Source organism: Canis lupus, chromosome 7 (assembly GCF_011100685.1).
Source record: "Canis lupus familiaris isolate Mischka breed German Shepherd chromosome 7, alternate assembly UU_Cfam_GSD_1.0, whole genome shotgun sequence".
In the NCBI taxonomy this organism is placed as follows: domain Eukaryota; kingdom Metazoa; phylum Chordata; class Mammalia; order Carnivora; family Canidae; genus Canis; species Canis lupus.
The window spans coordinates 64,598,876-64,623,233 of record NC_049228.1 but is presented as its reverse complement, the minus strand read 5'-3'; the positions used below and the strand labels follow the sequence as shown (position 1 = coordinate 64,623,233).

At 42.7% G+C, this 24,358-nt stretch overlaps 1 protein-coding gene across 1 annotated transcript in view; it reads left to right on the top strand.

Annotated features, from left to right (window-relative positions):
- The window catches only part of LAMA3 (laminin subunit alpha 3), a 249,900-nt gene that overhangs the window by 79,850 nt on the left and 145,692 nt on the right, over positions 1–24,358 (top strand). The window contains 4 exon segments of the mRNA XM_038543644.1: positions 4,601–4,691; positions 6,986–7,117; positions 8,468–8,530; positions 13,182–13,316. Coding sequence (XP_038399572.1) covers positions 4,601–4,691; positions 6,986–7,117; positions 8,468–8,530; positions 13,182–13,316 — 421 coding nt within the window.

Here is a 24,358-nt window from a genome sequence, read left to right as displayed (position 1 = left end):
AAGTCACAGAAAGCAATAATTATGAAAAATTAACAAATTAGACTTCATCAAAATCGAAAGCTTCTGCTCACAAAAGACACTGTTAAGAAAACAAATAGGCTAGCCACAGATGTGGAGAAAACATTCACAAAATGTAAATCTGACACACGGTTGATATCCAGGCTATGTAAAAAATGTCCACAGCTAAGTAATAAAAAGACAAGTACCCAATAAAATATTTTTGGATTTGGACAAGATTTGGATAGTCACTTCACAAAAGTAGGCATGTGAATGGCCAATACGTGTACAACAAGGGGCTTAATATCATTAGCCATCTAAGAAATGCAAATTAAAATTATAATGACTTACCATCAATCTTGGTGAGAATGTGGAGCAACCAGACCTCTCATGCATTATTGGTATGAATGAAAAAATGGCACAACCACTTTGGGAAAATGTCTGGCAGTTTTTGAAAAGAAAACTAAACAGACACCTACCCCATGACTCACAAATTCCAGTCTTAAGCATTTATCTGTGAGAACTGAAAACATGTTTACAGAAAGCTTATGGCAGGTTTATGCACAATAGCCTCAAACTGGAAATAGCCTAGGTGTCCATTAATAGAATGGATGAGCAAACTGGCATATTTATATGTGGAATACCAATGAGCAATAGTGAACAACAAACTATCGATTCATGCAGTAAAATGCAAGAATTTTAACAATATCATGCTAAATGAAAGAAGATACAGAAAAGAATACGTATAGAATGAGGGCTATTTAAATGAAATTCTGGAGCAAGGAAAATTAATTAGTTTTGGGGAAAATCAGAACGATGGTTGACTCTGGGGAGTTGGTGATGGAGCAATTGACTGGAAAGGGGCATGGGGAACTTTCTGAGGTGATGGTAGTGTCCTATGTTGAGACAGAGATTTGAGTTTCACAGATATATTCATCTGTCATAACTCAGTGAATGCACAATTAAGAGTTTTGCACTTGTATGTAAATTTCACACTAAAAGAAACTAAATATTGGACTCCAGTTAATTGTAGAAGAATTCATCGTGGGGCTGCATCCAGATCTATAAAACCCTATTGGAATTTATAAAAGAAGACCTATATGGAGAGGCATAATGTGTTTCCAGACTCAATATATAAGTGCACCATTTCTTCAAAAATATCCTATAACTTCAGTGCAACTGTTATCAGAATTCCTACAAGGTTTTTTTTTAATGAAGATTGGCAGACTGATTCTAAAGTTCTTTTCATTTCTTTTTTCTTTTTTTTTTTTTTTAAGATTTTATTTATTTACTTATGAGAAACAGAGAGACAGAGAGGTAGAGACACAGGCAGAGGGAGAAGCAGGCTCCATGCTCTCCATTGAGAGATGGGACTCGATCCCGGGTCTCCAGGATCACGCCCTGGGCCAAAGACAGCACTAAACTGCCGAGCCACCCGGGCTGCCCTTAAAGTTCTTATCAATAAAAGAATATGAGAGGACAGACAAAAGATGAATGGTTTGGGGGGAAATTTGTTTTCCAAGACAGCAAAACATTCCTGAGTAGAGAATCTAGAAACACATGCATGTAGATGTTTGCATTTGATTTACAGTAAAATTGGGATTTCTAATGGAAGAGAAAGATGGATGTTACATGATGTTGGGCCAATTGGCTCTTCATTTGGGGGAGAAAAATGTAACCTATCGTATGTCATATACAGAAGGGCACGGGGAGTCTTGACAAGGAAGGGAAGGGGGTTTGCTGCCATGCAGGGTCAGGTGGCTTGGGGAGCTGCTAGGTGATGCTTCAAGGTGAAGTGTGAATTTGCTTGTGGAATACATATGCCCTACAGCAAGTGTGCCGATCAGAAATCCAGCTTAGTGCAGGCTGCTATAACAGATATATCACGGGGTAGGTGCTTAAACAATAAACGGTTATTCCTCACAGTTCTGGAGGCTGGGAAGTCTAAGATCAAGGTCCTGGCAGATCTACCATATGGTAAGAGCCCACTCACTGGTTAGCAAATAGTTGTCTTCTCATTGTATCCTCACGTGGTGGAGAGAGATCATTTCTCTTCTTTTAAGGACACTAGTCCCATCATCAGGGCTCCATCTTCATGATCTGATTATCTCCCAAAGGCTTCGTCTTCAAACACCATCATATTGGAAATTAGGCTTCAACAACATATGCATTTTGGAGAGGAGGGGACACCAACATCCAGTCCATGGTACCTGCTAACCTGGCTGTCTCCCACCTTGTCTATATAGTGCTGGTAATGGCAGAATGAGAAGTATCCACCATCAGTTCTGGGCCGAGCCTGGAAACGTTCAGGTGGCCAGTCAGACAGCATGTAAGAGAGTCAGGTCATTATCCAGCAAGGCAAGCAGTTGTCAGAGATGGCCGTACTCTCATGTGTTATTGATTTTATTTTTAATTCTTGGGTTTACTATTTTAAGTATTGGTTTGGGGTCTGTGAAGTTCAAATTACAGTGGCCAGTGCCCTAGGATGTGGCATTGGAGGAAAGATCCAAAAACAGCCAGAGAATGAGTCAGGCCATCTGTCTGGGGGAGGGCATTCCAGGCAGAAGGGATGGCTGGGCAAAGGCCCTGAGAGGGAGCCAGGGGCCCATGTAGCTAGAGGGGAGTGAGCAGGAATAGGTCAGAGAAGTCACAGAGGCCAGATCATGTTGGCCCTTGGAAGAAAAATCAGGTAGGGGGCTTCCTGGGAGAGTGTGGCCAATGAATAACCCAAATGCTTGAGGTTCACAGAAGTGGAAGCCAGCAACAGTGTTGTAGATGTGATCAAGGAATTGAGAGGAAAAGGAAGAGATGGGATTTACCAAGATGGAAAAGCATCTTGGAAAAGTTATGCTTGGAGGAATTGGATTACTTTCAATTACCAGAGCCTGCAGTTTCTAGGTGACCTTCTGTAGAAAGCCTCTCTAGCTGGTGTCAAAGGAAGGGGTCAGCGGTGTGTGTTTAAGCTTATCTTCCGCGTAGATTCCATCAGCACCCACCTCACTCTTTGGCTTGAGGTTTTCTTGTGTTAAGTGCCAGGCAAATGCAAATTCAGGCACCCATTCCTCCCAGGGAGGTTGCTTCCCCTGTAGCCCCTACATAGAAATTATGGAACCACCGTTGTCCTCGAGGCTCCATCTGATCTTGGTCCAAGCATGGATAAACTTGTTCTAAGTTTACCCATGGCCATAGCATCCATGGATAAACTGGTGTGTGTTCCCTAGGAAGGTGAGGGTCTTAGGGAATACTCGAGATTTGGAGGTAAACTCCAGACATTATTCCATTTGCACAGTGATATATGGCTCTCTTTTGGTCATTTGTTGCTGTTCTTTGCATCTTAAAAATATAAGTTCTCTGTGGCAGGTGCTTTATTAACCAAAATTTGTGGTAGAAGGGAGAGGCAAGGCTGCCCACTTCAGAGAAATTTCCTTCTTCAATGGGGAAAAATTTGGGAGCCAGGGTTAAAAGAGGTTAACGTGAAAAAAAAAAAAAAGAGGTTAACGTGATGTCTATCTTAAGTCACAGTGGCAAGCAACAAAGTTGAGAGGTTAATTGACATTCGATCAGAGGGAGGTGGACTACAGCTGTTTCTTATTGCCCGAATGTTTATGCATATGAATGTTAAGTCAGAGAAGTGGCCAGTGTGGTTTTAGACCTCGATGTTAAAGTGAATTCAGGTTTTAGCCCACAGGATAAGGAGTGGTAATGAAAAAAAATCTGTAATTAATAAAATCATCTAAAATGGGGGAGAGGATTCAGAAAAGGGTCTTTGTTCTCCACTGATTCTATGCAGACTTCTTTTGAATTAAAGTGCGTTATACTTATTTTTTTTCTTTTTAACTTCCTATTGCCTCCCTTTTCATTAATGAAAGACCACTGTCCTCCTAATTGTTGCCAAATTAGAGAGCAAGAGGGGCAGGCTTGAGTTAGAGCCATGGTGTGCAGTTCTTGGAAACTGATGATGCACGTTGGGCAATTTGATTTGTGACAATTATAAGGATTAACCATCAAATATAAAAACCTGCCTAGTACTGTACTCTAAAATGAGCTCTGCACATGAGACTCATGCCTGCATTTTCCATTCACGTAACAGAAATGTCTGGAATGTTTTCATGACTAAAGCACAGATAAAATCAGGATGACAAGAGAAGAGGATCTGTATGTGTGATCTCTTCCAAAATCGAAGGAGATAAAAATACACATATGGCCCTTTATTTCCCGGGTTAAACCTAAGAGTAGTTTGTTTTCCACTCACTTCTGGCTGAAGCTAGGAAGAGTGGTGCTCTTGAGTTTTTTTTCTCACTGAAGAGTCAGCAGCTTCATGGATCAAATTCTGTGGTAGAGGGGAAAACTCGGGCTGTCTGGTTCATGGAACGGACTTTCATTTCTTCTTCCACTGGGTGGGGGGTGGGGGGGTGGAGAATCCAAAGCCACCTGTAAGCCGGTGCCCTGTGATAAATCTTGGAGACTCAAGGTCAAGATCAACACTTATTTTTTTGACTTTGAAATTACAATCGTATATGACAGAATGAGCTCATGGACTAATAGCACAAAGTAATGACTTTTCCAGTACTCTTCCTTCTAAGTTTCTTTCCTTTCTTTCTAGCATAACACAGCTGGTATAAACTGTGAAAACTGTGCTAAGGGTTATTACCGCCCTTATGGTGTTCCAGTTGATGCTCCCCACGGCTGCATCCGTAAGTTTCATTTTGACTTGGTGTGTCAGACTGTCTGTACTGTACAGCTTTGGGGTGGCCATCGGGCTAAACTCTGATGCACTGGTAGCTCCCTTCTTTCCCTCTTTCTTCACATTGTTGCTTCTATTCCTTCCAGCTACATAATCTCCCCAAGCTTCAGATTTCTTCACTGATCACAGATCATCACAACAAATATGATAATGAAAAAGTTTGAAATACTGTGAGAGTTATCAAGATGTGACAGGGACACAAAGTGAGCAAATGCTGTTGAGGAAAGTGTGCTGATGGGCTTGCTCAACACAGGGTTGCCACCAACATTCAATTTATAAAAAACACACTATCTGCAAAGCACAATGGAACGAACCATGCCTGCATATTCCCTAAGATAGAATGACATGCCATTAGAAGCCCTAGGAAGACGCTAAGCCTTGGGCTTGGTCACATACCAGTCCTCTGACAAATGTTAGTTCCTCCATTTTCTGTTGTTTTGACGTGCTTTTGTGATCTCCAGTAATTTCACATTTTTGTCTGTGTTAGCATCAAGACAACAGAGTAGTGATTTCTTTCTTTCTTTATTTAATTTTAAAAAAATATATTTTATTTATTTATTCATGAGAGACACAGAGAAAGGTAGAGACATAGGCAGCGGGAGAAGCAGGCTCCCCATGGGGAGCCTGGTGCAGGACTCGATCCTGGGACCACGGGATCACGCCCTCAGCCAAAGGCTGATGCTCAACCACTGAGCCAACCAGGTGCCCCTATGGTAGTGATTTAGCAAGGATTTAATAATGGCCATAATATCTAAAAGAGCTGTGATTTATATGCTATATGCAAGGCATTGTGAAGTAATTTTGCAAATGTGTGATTATCACAACCAATTTAGGACACTGTATTATTATTTTCATGTTTAGATAAGAGGAGACCAAGTATTTAAATATTTTTAGGGCCAGCTGACAAAACTTCTGACTGGTACGGGTCCCCTCTGTGTGATGCCTCTGTGCTGTACCAAACCCATGATACAACAGGATCCCATTGGGTTTTCCCTGGGGAATTACCAGTCACAGGTCAGACTATGGGCTTTGCCCTACATGTGTAATCTGCTCTATGTTCTCTGGCTGTCACCGTTAGAAAACAGTTCAGCCCTGAAGTTGGCCACTGGGCCCGATGTGCCCCCAGATTCATTCATCATATTGTTAACATTTGAGGACATTGAAGTCCAGAGAATGTGTGACTCTGATTTGCCTCTGCCTCTGTATTGGGCATTCGTCCTTGTTCAAGAGTGACCTAATTCTCCCTCTTCCACATCATCCCACGACGTATGTCCATCACTTTTCTTGGGCCAAGAAGAACAAGCCTTAGCAGAGGAGACTAGACAGTGTGAATGCAGACGTACCTTCCCCAGAATCACTGTTCTCGGTGATTCTCGGCTCTCCATCACTGTTCTAGGTTCTTTCTTCATCACCAAAGTGTTCTCACAGTCTTGCAGAAATGTTACAGGCTTAGTATAAAGAATCCACAAGACATACGTCCTAAGCAAGCTAAGCAAAGAATACCAGAAGAAGCCAGCCTGGGACAATGCTTACTGCCCACAGCTTCCTGGCTTCCCAGTTCCCCATGGAACATATACTTAGCTGTGTTATGACAGTATTTTTGCTGTCCAAGGTGAGGACTTGCCAGGTCAAGGGATGCTCCCAAGTGAGGGGTTACCAAGCCTTTTCGATCCCAAGTCTGTCTACTGGAATGAAAACCTAACAGTTGTGTTGGTTGCAAGACTGCCTTCAGTACGTCCTATCACTGGAATCTAACATTTGGTTATGGGCGTGATCTTGCTGTGCTGTCCACAGGTTATATGTCAATGTCTATGCATCCTGTACTTGTGACCACATTGTATCTAGGTAGTGATGACCACCATGTGGACATTCACAGTTGGCTCATGGCTGGGGTGGGGCTGTAGCACATCCTCCCACAGCCCATTTGGAGTCTGTGCAAACCTTGCCTCTGATGCATGAACTGGGCAGCACTCAGTGTAATAAACTGTATTCTTGAGAACTTGAAGAGGCATCAGTGCAGATGCCTCTTCAAGCTTACCTCTGAGGGTCCCTGGGGTTTGGTGAATGCAAACTATTAGCCAAGTATAAAGTGGAAAACAGGCTGTGCCCTTTCAAGAATAAGTAGGGGCCAACAGTAAAGTGGTAGACATTGCTTGAGAAGTCCTTGGGGACAAAGCCACTTTACTGAGTGCCCCGGTGGACTGAGCATTCACCCTGACATCTGAAACCTGGTGTTTCTCATAGCTTGCAGCTGTAACCCTGAGCATGCTGATGACTGTGAGCCAGGCTCGGGACGCTGCACCTGCAAGCCAAATTTCCAAGGAGATAACTGTGAGAAGTGTGCAGTTGGATATTATAACTTCCCATTTTGCCTGAGTAAGTAGCTGCTGCAGGAGGAGAGGCCTCCCTTCTGGGCACATAGCTGATGCATTAACACCTGAAGGCATGGCAGACAGAGATGGAGGCAGCACAGACATGGGGCCATGTAGGTTGTGTTCACATGAAAGTGTTTGCAAGAGTTTAGAGCGCAGAATTTATATGAGTACATTTCATAGTCTTATTCAAGGTTGATGACTAGGTTGGGTTGACCACCCCAGGAGGTCAGAAAGGTCACATACTGGCAATTTTGACTTAACGGTAATCCATGTGTGTGATTTGTCTTCACAAAAGAACTTGGAAGAAGTGTCAAGGGTACCAGATGTCCGTTTGCACACATGTAGTGTGTGTCAGTGTTTTGGGTGGCTGGGGGATGTGTTTCCCCTTTCCCATTCATTGTACTATAGGCCAGGTTATCACCAGCCCCCACCACCCTCACTGCAGTGATCTAAGTGAATATCTCAGCATCTCCAAGAGAAAAAATCCCTATCTGGCAGAAACACCATAAAACATGAAGCAGGAGAGTCTGGAATCAGCCCTACAAATTGTAACAAGAGTCATGGTTCTTTTGGTTTGCTAAAGCATAAAAACTCTACTTTTGTGTTAGGACAAAGATGCAGGGCCTTTTGTGTTTCAGCTATCTCCCCAGCCCCCAATTGCTGTACTGGTTCTTGCATTCCCAGCTTTGTAGGGTGGGCAGAGCATAGTGGGCTGTGGGGACATTCGGGTAGGACTCATGTGAATGGGGTGACTTTATATTCTGGCTCACACCTGCTGTCCCAGAGAATCATTAAGCTAGCATCCACTTTCACTGTCCAGTATCTTAGTTTGGAGGATAAATTATATGATCGTCTGATTTTTAAAGAAACCAATTTTTAAGCCCAAACACAGTAACACTGAATTGAGGCTCAGTCAATTTACAAACTGTAATTATTACATACAGCTTGAACAGAAATTGTACTTGCCTTTTTAGTGACAGAAACCTGAAACAATCTTATGGCATAAATCACATTTTAGAGGGAAAAACTTAAGAAAATTTTTTTAAACTGCTCAATTTTATGTTAAAAAAACCAATAAAGATGCTAAAGAAACCAAACTCATTCCTGCTTAGACTGAGACATATATATTCTGAGCACAAAATATCCATATCTGTTCATTTAATATGCAAATCAGAATGTCTAATCGGCCTGGTTTCGGTTGCATGTTCAATATAGCAGTTTTGCCTTTCTCTAAATTAGGCTCCACATGCTACTTTGCACTGAGTTAGAAAGGCTTCTTTCTAGTTCATGCAACTTAATATTTTACTGTCTCCTTAATCTTTCTCTGTATTTTTTTAAATGATTTTTCTAGGAATTCCCATTTTCCCTGTTTCTACTCCAAGTCCAGAAGACCCAGTAGCTGGAGATATAAAAGGTAAGTATCTTCTCTTTTGGTTTAACTTCAATGGAAACATTGTGCTCTGTATTATTTTTCTACTTCCTATATCTGCCACTATGCCCAAGTTCAAGTTCAAGTGGCCCAAGTTCAAGTCCTTACTGGAGCCTGGCAGGTGCCTTGCAGGTGTCTCCTGTCTCAGTTCTTGCCACTCACCATTCTCTATGCTACTCTGTCTTTTGTGCAAATGCTCCCTGACTAAGGAAACTAAACAGCTTGAATTGTATGTCACTTGCTTGTTCAGAAACTTCCAGAGGCAGTCAGTTGCCTACTGTCTTGTTTGGGTTCTATATACAGAGACCCTGAGAAAGGATTTGAGCATAAGCAGTTGATTCTGGAGGTGATCCCAGGAGACATCAGGAAGGGGGTGATTCAGGGAGTGAAGGGAGCTGTTATGAAGATGCATTAGCAAGAAAGGCCCCCCTGTAGCACCTGGAGCTCCATCCCTGTAGACAACTTTAGGAGACAGCATAGAACTTGCTCAGCATTATCCCAGCTGATGGTATAACTTCAGTCACTGGCCACTGATGGAGGGCTTATTCTGGGGCATTAACTCTTTGGCCGAGGAGCTCCCATAGCCAGATGGGTACCCCTGTGCAGACAGTGGCAGAGATATGTAGGGAGCAGCCTTTTGGGTAGAGAGGTGAGTATCGAGGGGGTGTGGGTGCTACACCTACCTCATCACTCATTCTGCAAGTGCTTTATGATCACCAGTTATGTGTACAGCACCATTCTGGCTGCTGGGACTTATAAGTGAACAGAACCGAGAAAAATCCCCAGCTCTCCTAATAGCTTATATTCCAGGGGAGGAAGTCCTATGATAACAAAAATAGTATATAAGCCACTAAACAACTGAAATCTCTAATATCTTAGATTATGATATGCAGGGCTGTGTCCTGCACAAGGATGCTCCTTTTAAGGGGGAGTTTTTCACATTGTAGGCAGAAGCTAACCCGTGTGAGGAGTATTCTAAGTCTTGAGGTTTGATTCTGGAGTTGGCAGCAGTGCCCTTTGTGAGCCCATAATAGCACAGGCAGGGACACACATGCTCAGGGAGGCACACTGCTCCAGCAGAAGGGCACACCACATGTGCACAGCCTATCACTGTGCCCCATCTGGATCATGTTCACCTCACCCAGTGAGCTTGCTTCTCACTCCTCAGGGTGCCAGTAGCAGCCTGACAGTCACATGCTCATCTCATTGGGGGGAGGTAGTGCTAGGGGTGTGTGAGCACATGTTCCCCTCCTCTGGGTGTGTCCAGGGTGTGGGTGGGCAGAAGGGGTCACGAGTCTCTGGAGAGCACTCTTCCACAGAAGATTTCCATTTCAGCAACAATATGGCATCTCAAGAGACGTGCTGGAGAACTGGTGTTTGGCCATGAGTGCTGTGCAGAACATAAGTCTGGGAGAGAGGTGGGGGCATGTGAGGTTTGCAGATTTCAACAGGGTTGTCAGGGGGGACCTCCTGAAGAGATAAGCAAGGACCTGAGGAAGGTGAGGGGTGAGCTCTGCAGGTATCTGGGGACAAGCATTCAGACCCAGGAAAGAGCCAGTGTGAAGTCCTTGGGGTGCATGCTGGGGTGTTCACTGAATAAAAGGGAGACCAGTGTGTGAAAGTGGAGTGAGCACAGGCAAGAGAGGTAAGGAAGGAAAGTGCCGGGGACCAGATGGCAGGGCCCTGTCAGCCACTGCGAAGATTTAACCTTCCATTCTCAATGAGAGGAGCCATGGGCAGTGTGCACAGAGAAAGGACATTGCATAAGGAACTCTGTGGCTACTGTGTTGAAAACCAGTTGGAGGCGGAGAAAAGAGGAAGAATGGAAATGCCCTGAAAAGCTATTGCGATAATCTATGAGGGAGAGAGAGGATGGTGGCTCCGACTCAGGAGGTGGCGGTAGAGGTGACAAAAAGAGGACAGACTGTAGATATAACCTGGAGACAGAACCAACAGGACCTACCAGGGGATGGCTGACCTGAAAGTGGGTAATGAGAAAAAGGCCCCTTCAGTGACTCCAAGGCTTCTGGATGGAGCACACAGAGGGAAGAAATACCATTTGTTGAGATGAGAAAGGCTGCAGAAGACAAGGCAAAGTGCAGGGCTGGGGAAGGGGCAGGTGGATGTGGTGATGGGAACTTAGGGACCCTCTCTTCTGGCTGTTCTTTTTTTTTCTCTCTCTATGAGATAAGGATCAAAGTCAGGGCAGAAAGTGAGGTTGGAGAGGAAGCTTTGGGGTTAAAGAGATAGAAGGTATGGAAGAGGCATCCCAGAATTCCAATCTCTCTGGAATCTCCATCCCAGAGAGAATGGACTTGGGGAATGTCATAGGATTTGGGGGCAGCACTGAGAGCTCACCTGAGGCCAGGTAACGGGATCCAAGTTACCTTCCTACTTTCTTTCCGATGTGTGCCCTATGCACACCCTGATCCTCTGATCAAACCACGGTGCTCTATGTTGTTATGTGGAGTATTGTCATTAGCCTTCACCAAGCACTTGGTCACTTGAGGACAGCAGCTATGCCTCTAATTCCTGTAGTATCTATCCTGCCCATAGCCAGCGGTATCCTGTCCACAGTGGCTGCCTGCAAATGTTTCCGTAATGTTTGTTCATTGACTAGAATGGAATTCTGCCTTTGAGACTTGGTTACACCACATCTTGGGCTTTCTTCCACAAGAATGTCTTAGATCTCCCATTTACTGGCTGTGGCCAGGAATCCTTTTGTTATTCAATTTCTTATTGCCCCCAAGTAGATTGGTGGCGACTTCAGGAAAAGAAATTTAATTGAACTTGAAGGGATGTTCAGACTTCTGTTACAAAATATAAGGGAAGCCTTAGAACACCACCTCAAGGAAAAGAAGTTTCAGTGAATGCAGTGAGATCTGTTTGGGGATTTGAATGCATGGATATATCACTTCAATTTGGTCTTTTATTGTTGCATTAGGCCCCACTTTGGGGTCTAGCTCCCAGCAGTGAACATTAGAAGCTGAAATATCTTCGGGCACCTGGGTGGCTTAGCCGGTTGAACATCTGACTCTTGGTTTTAGCTCAGGTCATGATCTCAGGGTTGTGAAATCAAGCCCTGCCTTGGCCTCTCTGCTCAGTGGAGAGTCCCCTCCAATCAATCAATTAAAAAAAAACCCCAAACTAAAAAAAAAAAGAAGCTCAAACATCTCAACTGCCAGAAGATGCAGAACACTGGCTAATACCGAGCACCATCCCACCCCTGAGAATTTTAATTCAGTAAAGCCCATTTGTATTTCATGTTTCCATGTTTTCCAATACACGGGCTGTGCTTTAGAAACCCTTGCTTTTACAAAGTAGAAATTCCTCTGTAGCACCCCAGATACTAAGCTAGCTTTTCAGGATGAAGTCCAGGCTTATATTTTGAACAAGTTTTCCAGATGCTTCTGATGTATGCTCTCTTGTTGAGAACCACTGCTCTCATTACTGGAAATCCCATTTAGTGGTTGGCAAACTTTCCCCCAAACAGTTAGATGGTAAATGTATTTGGATTTGTAGGCAAAGTTCAAATACTCAACTTTGCTGTTGTACCAGGAAAGCAACTATAGACAACATGTGCAGGAAAAAATCTCGGCTGTGTCCGGGTAAAGCATTATTTCCTAAAATAGAGTTGGATTTGGTTCTCAGGCTATAGTTTACAGATTGTGGGTTTATATCAGAATTTCTGGGTTTAGGATTCTGTACCTAGGCAATTGTATTTTACCAGGAAATTCCAATGTGCAGCCAAGATAGAGAACCACTTTACCAGAAAGCCCATATGCTCAGTTCCAGACAGGATGACTCGAAGAAAAAAGGTGCAGAGCAGTTTTGCAGATCTGAATGTTTTCAGGTTTTTTCATTGTATTTCATAACCTTGCATATTATCAGGGTTTTCTGGGTCTGAGAGATCATTTATATCCACTTAAGATTTATTTCTAGGACGTCAGTGTATAGTTGACACATCTTCAAGGGCTTCCTTTGAAAATGACAGTGTATGCAAAACATAAACTCTGGCCTATAGGCATGCACACTCTTTTATGCCTCCAAGTTCAAACAAAGAGTAGGGACCAGTGAAACAACAACTGCAGAGATTTTACCTAGAACACTAAAGCAATCTGGGGATGATTCTGTAAAGTTGCCCACATAGCCTGAAGACATGGGTGCCCAGGAGGTTTCTTGACAAATATCACGAAAAAGGTTTGATTCCCCAGGTCACTTTATAATTAGCTACTTGCCTTTGCTGGAGCTTTTAGGTCAGTGTGGTTGGGGCTGGAGGATGGGAGCTCAGAGGTGGGGGTGACAGCCGCTGGGGGGGTGCTTTCCTGCCTGTGTCCTTCCCTAGGCCAGGCATATCATCTGCTTGGCAGAGTGGGCCACTCACTGTTGTCATGGAACCCATCAGATAAGGCTTAAAAATGAACAGGCCAATCCTGAAATCTCAGTTTGGAGGTTCCGTTGGATACAAGTAGATGTTTCTTAATGGCATCTCTGACCTTTTCTTCCTATTTGTTTATTTCCCTTTAATGTGTAGTGTTTTAGGTCAAGAATGCCTAGAAACCATAGATAATTCATTATCTATGTTTCTATGGCAGAACCTTGAGACAAGGCAGGCTCTGAGAGTCTCTTCTTGCAGGGTGCGACTGTAACTGGGAAGGCGTTCTCCCTGAAATATGCGATGCCTATGGAAGGTGCCTTTGCCGCCCTGGGGTCGAGGGCCCTCGGTGTGATGCTTGCCGTGTGGGCTTCTACTCGTTCCCTATTTGCCAAGGTAAGGAGGCAACACATAGCATGGTGATCATCAGGTCCTCGATGTAAATTTCCTCTTGAGGAAACGCAGAGGCACCTGCTGGTACAACTGTGTGGCCTGCAGTTCTGTGAGTGAGCCCCTGACTTATATATGTGTGTTACATGTGACTGTCCCCCTACCTGGGCCATATCACCCCCCTTCTGTCTTTCCCGCTCTACACTTCCTCCTCCCCTATGGTAAGCACATAGGCTCTGGAGCTGGCTGCCTGGGTGCAAATCCTGACTCTGGAAAGGAGTTGGTGCCTGAGCAGTGTTTAGGGAACTGCCGGGCATTCCTGGGGACAGGGAGCAGGAGGCATGAAACCACAAACTTCTCCCCACTACTTGTTCTGTGTCCTAGGATCTCATCCTAGTAAGAGTCACTGAAGGAGATGGAGGGTGGGAAGAGGAGGTGTCTGACCCAGTCACTAGAGCAAAATAGGAGTGTTGTAAATGTTGGGTGAATGAGAAAATGAATGAATGAAATTGCTCAAGGGCTCCTCTGCTTCCTCTCCATCGCCTGCCTGCTGCTGTTCTTCCCCCAGAAGGGAAAGGGAGGGACGAAAAGAAGAGAGGATTATCAGTGAGGGCTCAAGGCAGGAAATGAACACCACTCCAGGTGTTATAAACAGACAAGGACTTGCTCTAGGTGCTTGGGTGCTCCCCTAAGTTGTGAAGGGCTGGAGCAGCAGGTGCTAGGTGGGGCTTCCAAGGAGGATCCCAATAGAAAGGCTGAGTGTTAAGCTCAGATTTCCATAGTGCAGCCTGAGGACGGAAGGACTGCATCCTGATGCCTCCACAGCCACCTCTTGGTTCCCAGGAAGCTAGATGGGGCTCAGCCGCGGAAATGGTCAATAGGTGTGGGAAGGCAGCTTTCTCCTTACTTCCACCTTTCTAGTCTCACTTGAGTACTTCTTATTTGCAAAAACCAAGTTGGCATCCAGACATCCAGAACCCAGCTCCAGGAGAATCTGGGAAGTGCTGTTTTGAGCTTGCCAGCCCCTGAACACAGATGGAGGCTAGAATCAGTCTTGAGCAATCTCATCTGCCAGGTCAGCCACGCTAGAAAACCATGGAGGTGGGTGCAAGCAGGACCACCCCTCCCCACTTCCAGAGCTGGATGCTAAAGTGGTGAAGGATCAGGTTCGTAGTAGGTATCACTTGGGCCAACCAAGTTGCCTAGCCGCTCTGCTTCTCACTTGCCTCATAATCATGCAGGTTCAAGGTGGCACTGACTGTGAAGCTCTTGGAGGCCTGGGGAGCACTCTCTCACTTGTATGGAAAAAAAAGGCTTCCTTTCCTTCCTGGTCCCCTGGCGTGCCCTGTTCACAGACTCTATCCTTGCCCCCTGCTTTCTCGGCCTTTGCCACTTGGAGCCACAGAAGCTCTCCCTCAACCAGAGGAATTCAGTGCTAGTTGGAATGCCCAATACATTTCCTATAGAATAACAGTATGGGCGATTCTCACGATTGAATTGTGTGAAACATACTAGAGGCAGATTCTGCACAACTGGCTCCACGGTCTGCCGTGGTAACCTCATCCTTGCTCGTGATATTGTTCTATGGAAAGATATCCCAAATCATGAAGTTTTGCATAAAGGTTGGCAATGATTACATTTTTATTTTAAGCTGGAGACCCTGTGTCATGAACCCATGGGAGGGAGAGGGCAGTGGAGACCCTACATTTTAGATGTCCATGAGGGCCCAAGCCCAGAGAAGCTTATGGTACTAGGAGGCAAGATGATGAGCAGTGAAGACAAGGTCCTTTCACCAAAAGCAGAAGGGTTGGGGCCACCAAGTTGTTTATCTCATTCCCCTCCTGTAACAGGTAAGCATTTTCTAGCTGCCCTTTGTTTTGCTGACACTCTCCCAGTTATATCTTAGATGTAAGTTGTTTGGAGGCAAGGAGCGGACAGTGTCTCATGTTGATTTTGTAATAATCTGCCGACATTCATATTAGTTCTGTGTCAGCTGCTATGCTCATAATTGGAAGGATCCCAAAGATTTTCTTTGTTTTCTTCCTCCTTACCAGCCACAACTTCAGACTCATTCTGCTAGAATGAATGACAAATATTCCAATCTAGTCATTCCCTTGGGCAAGGCTGTCCGACTGGGCCTTTGTGTTTGTGGATACCAAGGTGAAAAGTAATACAATATTTTAAGAATGCACTTTTCCACATTTCTTCATTACTAGAACTAATTCATTTTAAGGCAGGGAGAAAATACAAAGGTGTATTTAGGACAGAGCAGTGGGAGGTGGGATATCCAGAATGATGGAGTAGGGAGTTCAGTGAGATGCTCTCTCCAACAAAACAAAACTTTAGCTGGTAATAAGTTTTAAATAATCATTTAGAATCTCTGGAAATTGTCCTAAGAGCAAATGAGGAAACATTTATTTAAGAAAATCTAAATATCAGTAAGAACAAGTCTGTGACATTTGGGCTCCATTAGCCCCACCAGCCCAACTCTTTGTTGTAGAATCCCTACCTTGGGCATAGACAGCCGAGAAGATGGGAGTTCTTTTTCTTCTAAATTCCTGTTCTGGGGCTACCTTTTCACCTGAGGATGGACAGGCTGCTGGCATTTCTCATTGCCCCCTGGCCTGGACTGTCAGTGCTCTATTTGAGGCAGGGTGAGCAAAGAGGATCCTATCTTCTCTTTCTCCACCCTGCCCACCTGTATGGTGGAGACTCTACACCAAGCACTGCAGACTGAAAATACAGAGTCTAATCACCCCAATCCCCGCTAGCTCATAGGGTGGAGGTCCTAAGCCAGGAGAGGCAAGCTGAAACAACCAGGAGCTACTACTATTCCTATCCCCAGTGCCTGCTTGTAGAGCAGGGCTGTCCTCCAGAAAAAGTGGGTCCTCATCTTCAAGTCTGGTGGTCCAGTGGTTCTGCACAGCCAGAGGACAGGTAGGTCATAATGATAATGATAGAGTTTGGAAGCTCTGTCTGAGGGAATTATTTTAACAGAGGGTGCCAAAGGGTGTTGTAGAAAACAATGTAGATCTTGATGTACAGCAATTACAAGGAGGCTGGTAGCTCTGATACAAACATAATGGCAGAGCAACCAGAAGTTTAATAGAGAGAATCAGAGGAATTTCAACCAAAAGAGCCCTTCTGATATCACAGATAAGTCTGCGGGTTAGAAAGGTTGTGTGCATGTAACTAGATTGCACCTATTCAGGAGGAGTCCAATCAGACAGGGGGAAGACTCAGAAATATCCCCATGTTGTGCACAAATCCATTACCATAGGGTGGTAGCTGCACTGGCAAAAGGGGTTTAAGCACAATCTCTAACCAAACACTGACTGAGCAAGCTGCTCAGACACAGGGTAACTCCAAAGGGGTCAGGCTTGAAAATGATACCATCATCATCACTGGTTATCTAGAACTGTATGGTGCCCAAGGCTGTGGCCTCTCAACAGCAACCAGAGAGGAAAGATCCAAACCAATAGTCCATGGCTGAATGTAAGTGGGGGGGGGGGGGGGGGAGTGAATTCTCCAAACTGTGGGAGCAGCCTCCAAGCTAAACACATATGCAATGGGAAAGGATAAAAAATCTGATTGGCCAAGCAGAACCTTCAATCAGGAAGTTGCTTGTACGGACCCAGGGGTGCCACTAAGGTGGCCAGGCCAGAAGATAAACACAAGGGGAAAATCTGAATAGGAACATCAGAGGCTGGATATTGGAGGGGAAGTAGATCTTGCAGAACTAGTTCAGCCACATCATTAAACAGCCAACCAAATAAGCAAATAAAAAACAATCCTGGTGGTAGCCAGAGTTGCTACACTGTGTTACCTAGAATGTCTAGCTTTCAAAAGCAAAAAACAAAAAATGAAATATGCAAAGAATCAGGGAAGTATGACCCATACGCAGGTAAAAAGCAGCCAATAGAAACAGCTTTTGAATGGGCTCAGATGGTGGATTTAGCTGACCAAAATAGCTGTTATAAGTATATGCAAAGAGGTAAAGGAAACCATGCGTGATGAACTAAAGGAAAGGGTAATGATAATGTCTTACCAAATAGAGAATATCAATGAAGAAAGAGAAACTGTTTAAAAGAACCAAATGGAAGTTCTGGAGTTGAAAAGTATAATTGAAATGAAGAATTCACCAGTGGGATTCAATAGTAGATCTGAGCCAGCAGAAGAATCTGCAAACTTGATGACAGATCAATAGAGATTATTCAGTCTGAAAAACAGAGAGAAAAAGGATGAAGATAAATGGACAGAGCCTCAGAGAAACATGGGACACCAAAGTACACTGACATCAATGTAATGGGTGTACTGGAAGGAGAGGAAAGAGGAAGGGCCAGAAAAAATAAAGAAATAATAGTAGGGGCACCTGGGTAGCTCAGTCAGTTAAGCATCTGCCCTTGTCTCAGGTCATGATCTCAGGGTTCTGGGATCAAGCTCCACACTGACCTTGTTATGTGTATATATATATATATATATATATATATATATATATAATGCAAATATATGTTATATATATAATGCAAATATACTGTCTTTTGTAATACTTACTATTATGGACTGATATATATATATGCTGCATCTTCTTTATCCATTAATCAGACACTTCATAGTTTAAATGTTGAAAGACAAAGAAAAAAGGTCTTGTAAGAGCAAAAGAAAAATGACACAGTCCCTGCCAAGGAATTTCAGTTAGAATGTTAACTGACTTCTCATCTGAAACAACAGAGGCTAGAAGGCAGTGGGACCACACATTTTAAGAACTGAAAGTAAAATTTTTGTCAACCAAAAATTTTATATCCATCAAAATTATCTTTTGATGATTCCCAGATGAACAAAAAGAGAATTTGAAGCTGGCATACCTGCCTTACAAGAAATACTAAAGGAAGTTCTTCAAGGCTGAAAGCAGGTGACACCAGACAGTAGCTGGAATCCACCTGCAAAATATAGATGTTGGTGAAGGAATTAGGTAGGTGTATTGGTCAACTTGAACTTCCATAACAGGATAATACAGACTGTGTGGCCCAAATGACAGGAGTTCATTTTCTCATGGTTCCAGAGACTAGAATTCTAAGATCGGGGTGCTAGAAGATTGATTGTACTCCCTTCCTGGCTTGCAGACAGCTGCCTTCTCCTTGTATTCTCAGATGGCCTTTCCTGTATGTATGGGTTGAAAGAATGAGAGAGAGAGATCTCTGATATTTCTGCCCTTTCTAAAAGGCAGTCTGGTAGGAATCAGGCTCCACCCTTATAATCTCATTTAACCTCAATTACCCCCTTAAAGGTCCTATATCCAATTACAATCACATTAGAGGTTAACATATGAATTTGAGGGGCACGTAATTCAGTCCATAATAATAAGTATTACAAAAGATAATATATTTGCATTTTTAATCCTTTCTTGTCCTGATTGATTTTAAAAGAAGTTGCACAAGACTGAACACATACACACACACACACTCATATGTATGTATGTTGGGGGGCCTATAACATACATAGCAATATATACATGCCTGTGTCATACATAAATGTAATATATTTAACAATAATAGTGCAAAGGAGATGGGTGAGAACAAAGCTATGAATTAGAATAAGGAAGTGACATCAAATCTATGGCAAGAAATGAAGAGAGCCAGAAAAGATAAATAAGGAAGTTTATTAAGATACTCTATACATTATATGTTCCCTCTTTTCTTCTATTGGCCTCTTTAGAAGATACAGATTATATAAATAATTTTAACAATATATTGTTGGGTTTTGACATTTGGACATAATATGTATAGCAATAATAGCACAAAAACAGAGAAAGAATGGAGTTACATGGAGTTCCATGTCACTGGAACTAAGTTAATATGAATCTGAAGTAGATTCTGGTAAGATGTATTTTGTAATTTCTAGAGCAACTAGTAAGACAATAACAAAATAATTAAAAAGTTGTTAAAGGAAGTAAAATGCTACACTGGAAAATATCCATTGAATGCAAAAGAAAGCAATAAAAGGGGAACAAAAAAACAAAAAGACATTAGACATGTAGAAAAATGCAAAATGGCAGAAGTAAACCCAACTGTATCATTAACATTAAATATGAGTGGATTCTACTCATACCATCTACAGATATTAACCCCAATGGATCAACAGCCTAAATGTAAGAGCTTAGCCTATAAAACTCCTAGAAGAAAGCATAGATATAAATCTTTGTGAGCTTAGGTCAGTCAATAATTTTTTAGATTTGACACCAAAAGCACAGGCAACAGAAGAAAAAACAGATACTGGACTTTAAAAACCTTTGTGTTTCAAAGGACACTATCAAGAAGGTGAAAAGACAACCCGTTGAATGAAGGAGAGTATTTGCAAATCATGTGTCTGATAAGGCACAGATATATAGTATCAAGAATATCTAAAGAGGGATGCCTAGGTGGCTCAGTGGTTGAGCATCTGCCTTTGCTCAGGGCTTGATCCCAGGTCCAGGGATTGGGTCCCACATCAGGCTCCCTGTGAGGAGCCTGCTTCTCCCTCTATGTCTCTGCCTCCCTCTCTGTGTCTCTCATGAATAAATAAATAAAATCTTAAAAAAAAGAGAATATCTAAAATGCTCTTACAACACTCTAATTAAAAGACAACTTAATAAAAAAAATGGACAAAGAATTTGAATAAATAGTTCTACAATGGACCAATAAGCACATGAAAAGATGTTCCATATCATTAGTAATTAGGTAAGTGCAAATTAAAAGCACAATGAAATATCATTTTCTATCCCTATAAAGGCAGGCAGGAACAGAAGTTGGCAAGGATATGGAGAAATGTGAGCCCTCATAAATGGCTCGTGGGAATGCACAATGACATAGCCAATTGGCAAACAGTTTTGCTGTTCCTCAAAATGTTAAACCTAGGGTTACCATATGATCCAGGAAATCTACTCGTAGTTATACAGCCAAGGATAATGAAAACATGCAACCACACAGTAGCTTGTACACCAATGTCCATAGCAGCATTAGTCAGAGTAGCCAAGAAAGGGAAATGACCTGCATGTTTATGAGCTGATGAATGGATAAATAAAATATAGTCTCTTTATATTATGGCATATTATTGGGAAAAAGTAAAATACAGACACATGCTACAACTTGGATGAACCCTGAAAACATGATGCTAAGTGAAAGAAGCCACATATTGTGTGATTCCATTTATATGAACTGTCAAGAACAGACAAATTCATAGAGACAGGAAGTTGATTAGTGGTTGCTTAGGGTTGGCATGGAGGTGGGTGAGGTTGGCGGAGACAGAGCAATGGAGATTGACTGCTAACGAGGATGGGGTTTCTTTTGGGGGGACAAAAATGGTTCTAAAATTAGATTGTGCCGAGGGTTGCCCAACCTTGTGAATACATTAAAAAGCATTGTACATATTATATGGATGAGTTATATAGTATATGAATTATATCTCAGTAAACCTGTGTTTCAAAAAGATAAGGAGGGAGTTGGAATCCAACACATGAAAGCAGGATATTTTCCCTCCAGATGCACTTCAGCCTTATTGCTCTGTAAATTTGCACCCATCTCTCCTGGTATCTTATTTACAACAGTGATAAAACAATATGCATTAGAATTTTGGAGTTACAAGAAATTGAAATTACTTATTTTACTGCAACTCATCTGAGATCCAGGGGAAGCTAGGTAGTTGCAGAGTGATGAGTAATATCCTGTCTCTTGACCTCCACCCTGGTGTACCTTCAGGTATTATATTCTCCTTCATATCTGCAGCACCTAGAGGTGCCAGGACCTCAAAAAGCGCGAGCACTGTGCTTCCCAGACTGCAATTTTCACACTGCAGGTCACCATCCTCTAGTGCATGGAGAAATCAATTCAGTGAGTTTGGACCAGCATTAAAATGAAATAGAATAGAAACTCTGCATTATAAGCAGCAATAGAAAGAAATGTTTTGCAAAGTTATTGTTGTTCATAGTTATATATTAATAAATATCCTTGTTTCCGCATTTTTATCTGTCAATCTGGGTGTGTGTGTGTGCGTGTATGGTGTGTTTATTGAGTTACAGTGTAAAATTTATATGTTACTGTGGATGTAGCTAAAAAAATTTGAAAGCTACTGTGTTAAGTAATCCTGGAGGATTTTGTCTTTGATTCTGAGAAGTTGGTCACTTTGCTTTCATTCTACTCTTTGGCTTTGTGGCTTCAGATTCTCAGATAGTTACTGTCTGAAATTATGGCGTATTTGGGCGAATTTAGGATCTCTCTTTCACCTTAAAAGCATTACTCAGTAGATTGCAGCAGTTATCTGATAAATCGATTTCACCTGTGCCAGTGTACATTGCATAATTCGTTCCTAAATCTGTTTGGGATGCAAGAGACCACTCTGTCTTACCTTTTTACACATTGTCTATAGGACAGGTAAGGTCCAAAGGGCATGAAGAACTCATCCGAGATGCACATCTTGTTTCCTCTTTAATCCATAGTCTTGCCTGAAACCCAGCAAGCAGAAAGGAGGGTATAAATAAAAATATCCTGGGATTTGACCTTAAACTGGGTTTTGACTTAATGATTGTTCTCTTACCTAAGAGAGTGCCGAAGAGCCCAATAACTTACTAGCATGTTCATCTAGGTGCAGGGGGATAATCACCAGCCCTGAATGAAGTTGAAAGGATCCAAGGGATTCAGTTACAGCAGGAGCTATGCTTTTTTAATACCCCAATTATATGACATTCAGTTGCACCTTCATGTAGCTTAATTTACCATAGTTTTTTAAAAGGGACTCCATGGTTCACATACTGCTTATAGGAACTGTGATTATTTTTAAAGCTCTGCCTGTTTAAACATAGATTTCTATAATAAACCTCAAACTCTGGTCATTTTTTTCCACTTAAAAAGTGACTGTTTTTAAACATATTCTATCATTCTTTCAACTGTAGTACAATATTATTCCATCTAGATGGAATTTGGTTATCTGGCTCATGTATCTGGAGCAAAAGTGGGAACCAAGCAGTGAGACCCCTCAACCCCTATTGCCTCTGTAAAGTGAAAAAGCATGCTTCCAAAGACATGCGCTAAAATTCATGCATTAACTGCTAGAAGAATCCCATAGATCCTGTCTTACTTATGCCTCATTAAAAAAAAATAATTATGCTAAGTTTGGTTGTTTTCTAAGCCGCACTCATGGTGAATTAGAAACATACAATTAGAAGAGAGGGAAATATTGCCAAGGCAACACATTGACAGTAAGGGAGGAAACAGAAAAACAGACGAGAAACTGAGGAAGTATAGTAGCTTGGCACCATTTGACGAAGAGCAAATAATCCTCCTCAACTCAGGAGGTCCTGAGGATGTCACTGTTAGAATAAGGAAATGAGTACCATAGTAATGGCTCTGGATCATGATGTAGTGGTGAAATTACATCTGAATAGCTATTTCAGGAGGAAGGAACATATATAATACATTTTAGTAAGAGTGCTACTTAGTTTTAAAATGAAAAGATTTTGGTGATTAAGGAGTCAATTTTGACTCTATAGTTTCATGTGACAGAAAACTTAACCTAAACTGGCTTAAGGCAAAAAGACTTTATTGGCTGTAATTGAATAGTTCAGGCATATTTGGTTTCAGGAACAGATTAATCCAGGGGCTCAAAAGACGTCGGCAAGTCTGTTTTTCTCCATCTTGCAAATCTATCTTGTAGATTGGCTTCATTTTTAGGTCTCAGGTGGTAGTAAGGCGGTAGCTGACACTTCTTTTTTTTTTTTTTTTTTTGGTAGCTGACACTTCTTAGACATATGTTGCTATGGACTGAATTGTATCCCTCCCAAATTCATGTGTTGAAGCCCTAACCTCCAAGGTGACTGGCTGCATTTGGAGTAAGGAAGTAATTAAGGTTAAATGAGGTCAAGGTTGGAACATTGATCTGATAGGATTAATGTTCTAAGAAGAGACACCAATGAACCTTTACATACATTCTCTCTGCCATATGAGGGCACAGGAGGAAGGCTGCTGTCCGAAAACCAGGAAGAGTCCCTAGGAACCGATTCTGCTGACACCTTGATCTTAGACTTCCCAACCTCTAGAACAGTGAGAAAATAAATGTCTGTTGTTCAAGCCACCCAATCTATGATATTGTTACGGCAACTGGAGCCGACTAAGACCTTCATCCTTTCAGGTTCAAGTCTAGGGAAAAGAGCATGCTTTCCTCCAGGTCAAGGCTGGTTCTGATTGGATCATGTGTCCATTCCTGAACCAACTCCATGGCTGTGGAATTCTGTGTCCTGACTGGCCAAGCCTGAGTCTCCCCACATCCAGGGAACTACAGTGAAGACCATTGTCTGAACAGCATGGGTGGAGTAAGGGCTAGACCTACTCCCTACCCCCACCCCCACCCCACCACTGCAACATCAGGATGCCATAACCAAAGCAGGGTGGCAAAACTGTGAGTCGGTAAAATTGTCAGCTCTCTGAGAAAACCTAGTTCCCCAAAGAGACTAGTCCCATAAGAGATTAGAAAACCTCTGAGGTTTAACTGTAGCATTTTTCCCTCCAAGAAGATGACACCTGACATGAAAACTCTTTAATCAGCTATTGAACATAATGCAACATCCTTGTGTTAAGTGATAGAGTCTGGATTTTTAAAAAATATTCTATCTTCTTGTTTATATTTTTGGTACGGTTGGTTTAGAGCTCTGTTTCCAAAGGTCTATCAAAGTCATCTTAGCTTACTGGCCAAAAGGCAGGCCATGGAAACAGGAGACTGAGAAGGTGTGCCGAGGGCTGCAGAGAGGGACAGAGGGTGGGTGAGGGGGAGCAGCAGGTGCTCCCTGGCTTCCCACGTGAATGTATGTTCAAGCCTCTGCTGGGTTCTGTCTGTGGTTCAAAGTCATGGCTCAAGTGGAGAGAAAGGCTCACGCAATGAGGCAGAGGAGTATGTACATTGTGTATTCTAGTCCCATTCCAGTGAGGGAGGAAGCATGGTTCAGGCTTTGGAACTGGAACAGGGTGGTGTAGGGGGAGCAATCTCTTTAAGCCCTGTCTCGGTGGACCTTGCCAGACAGAGTA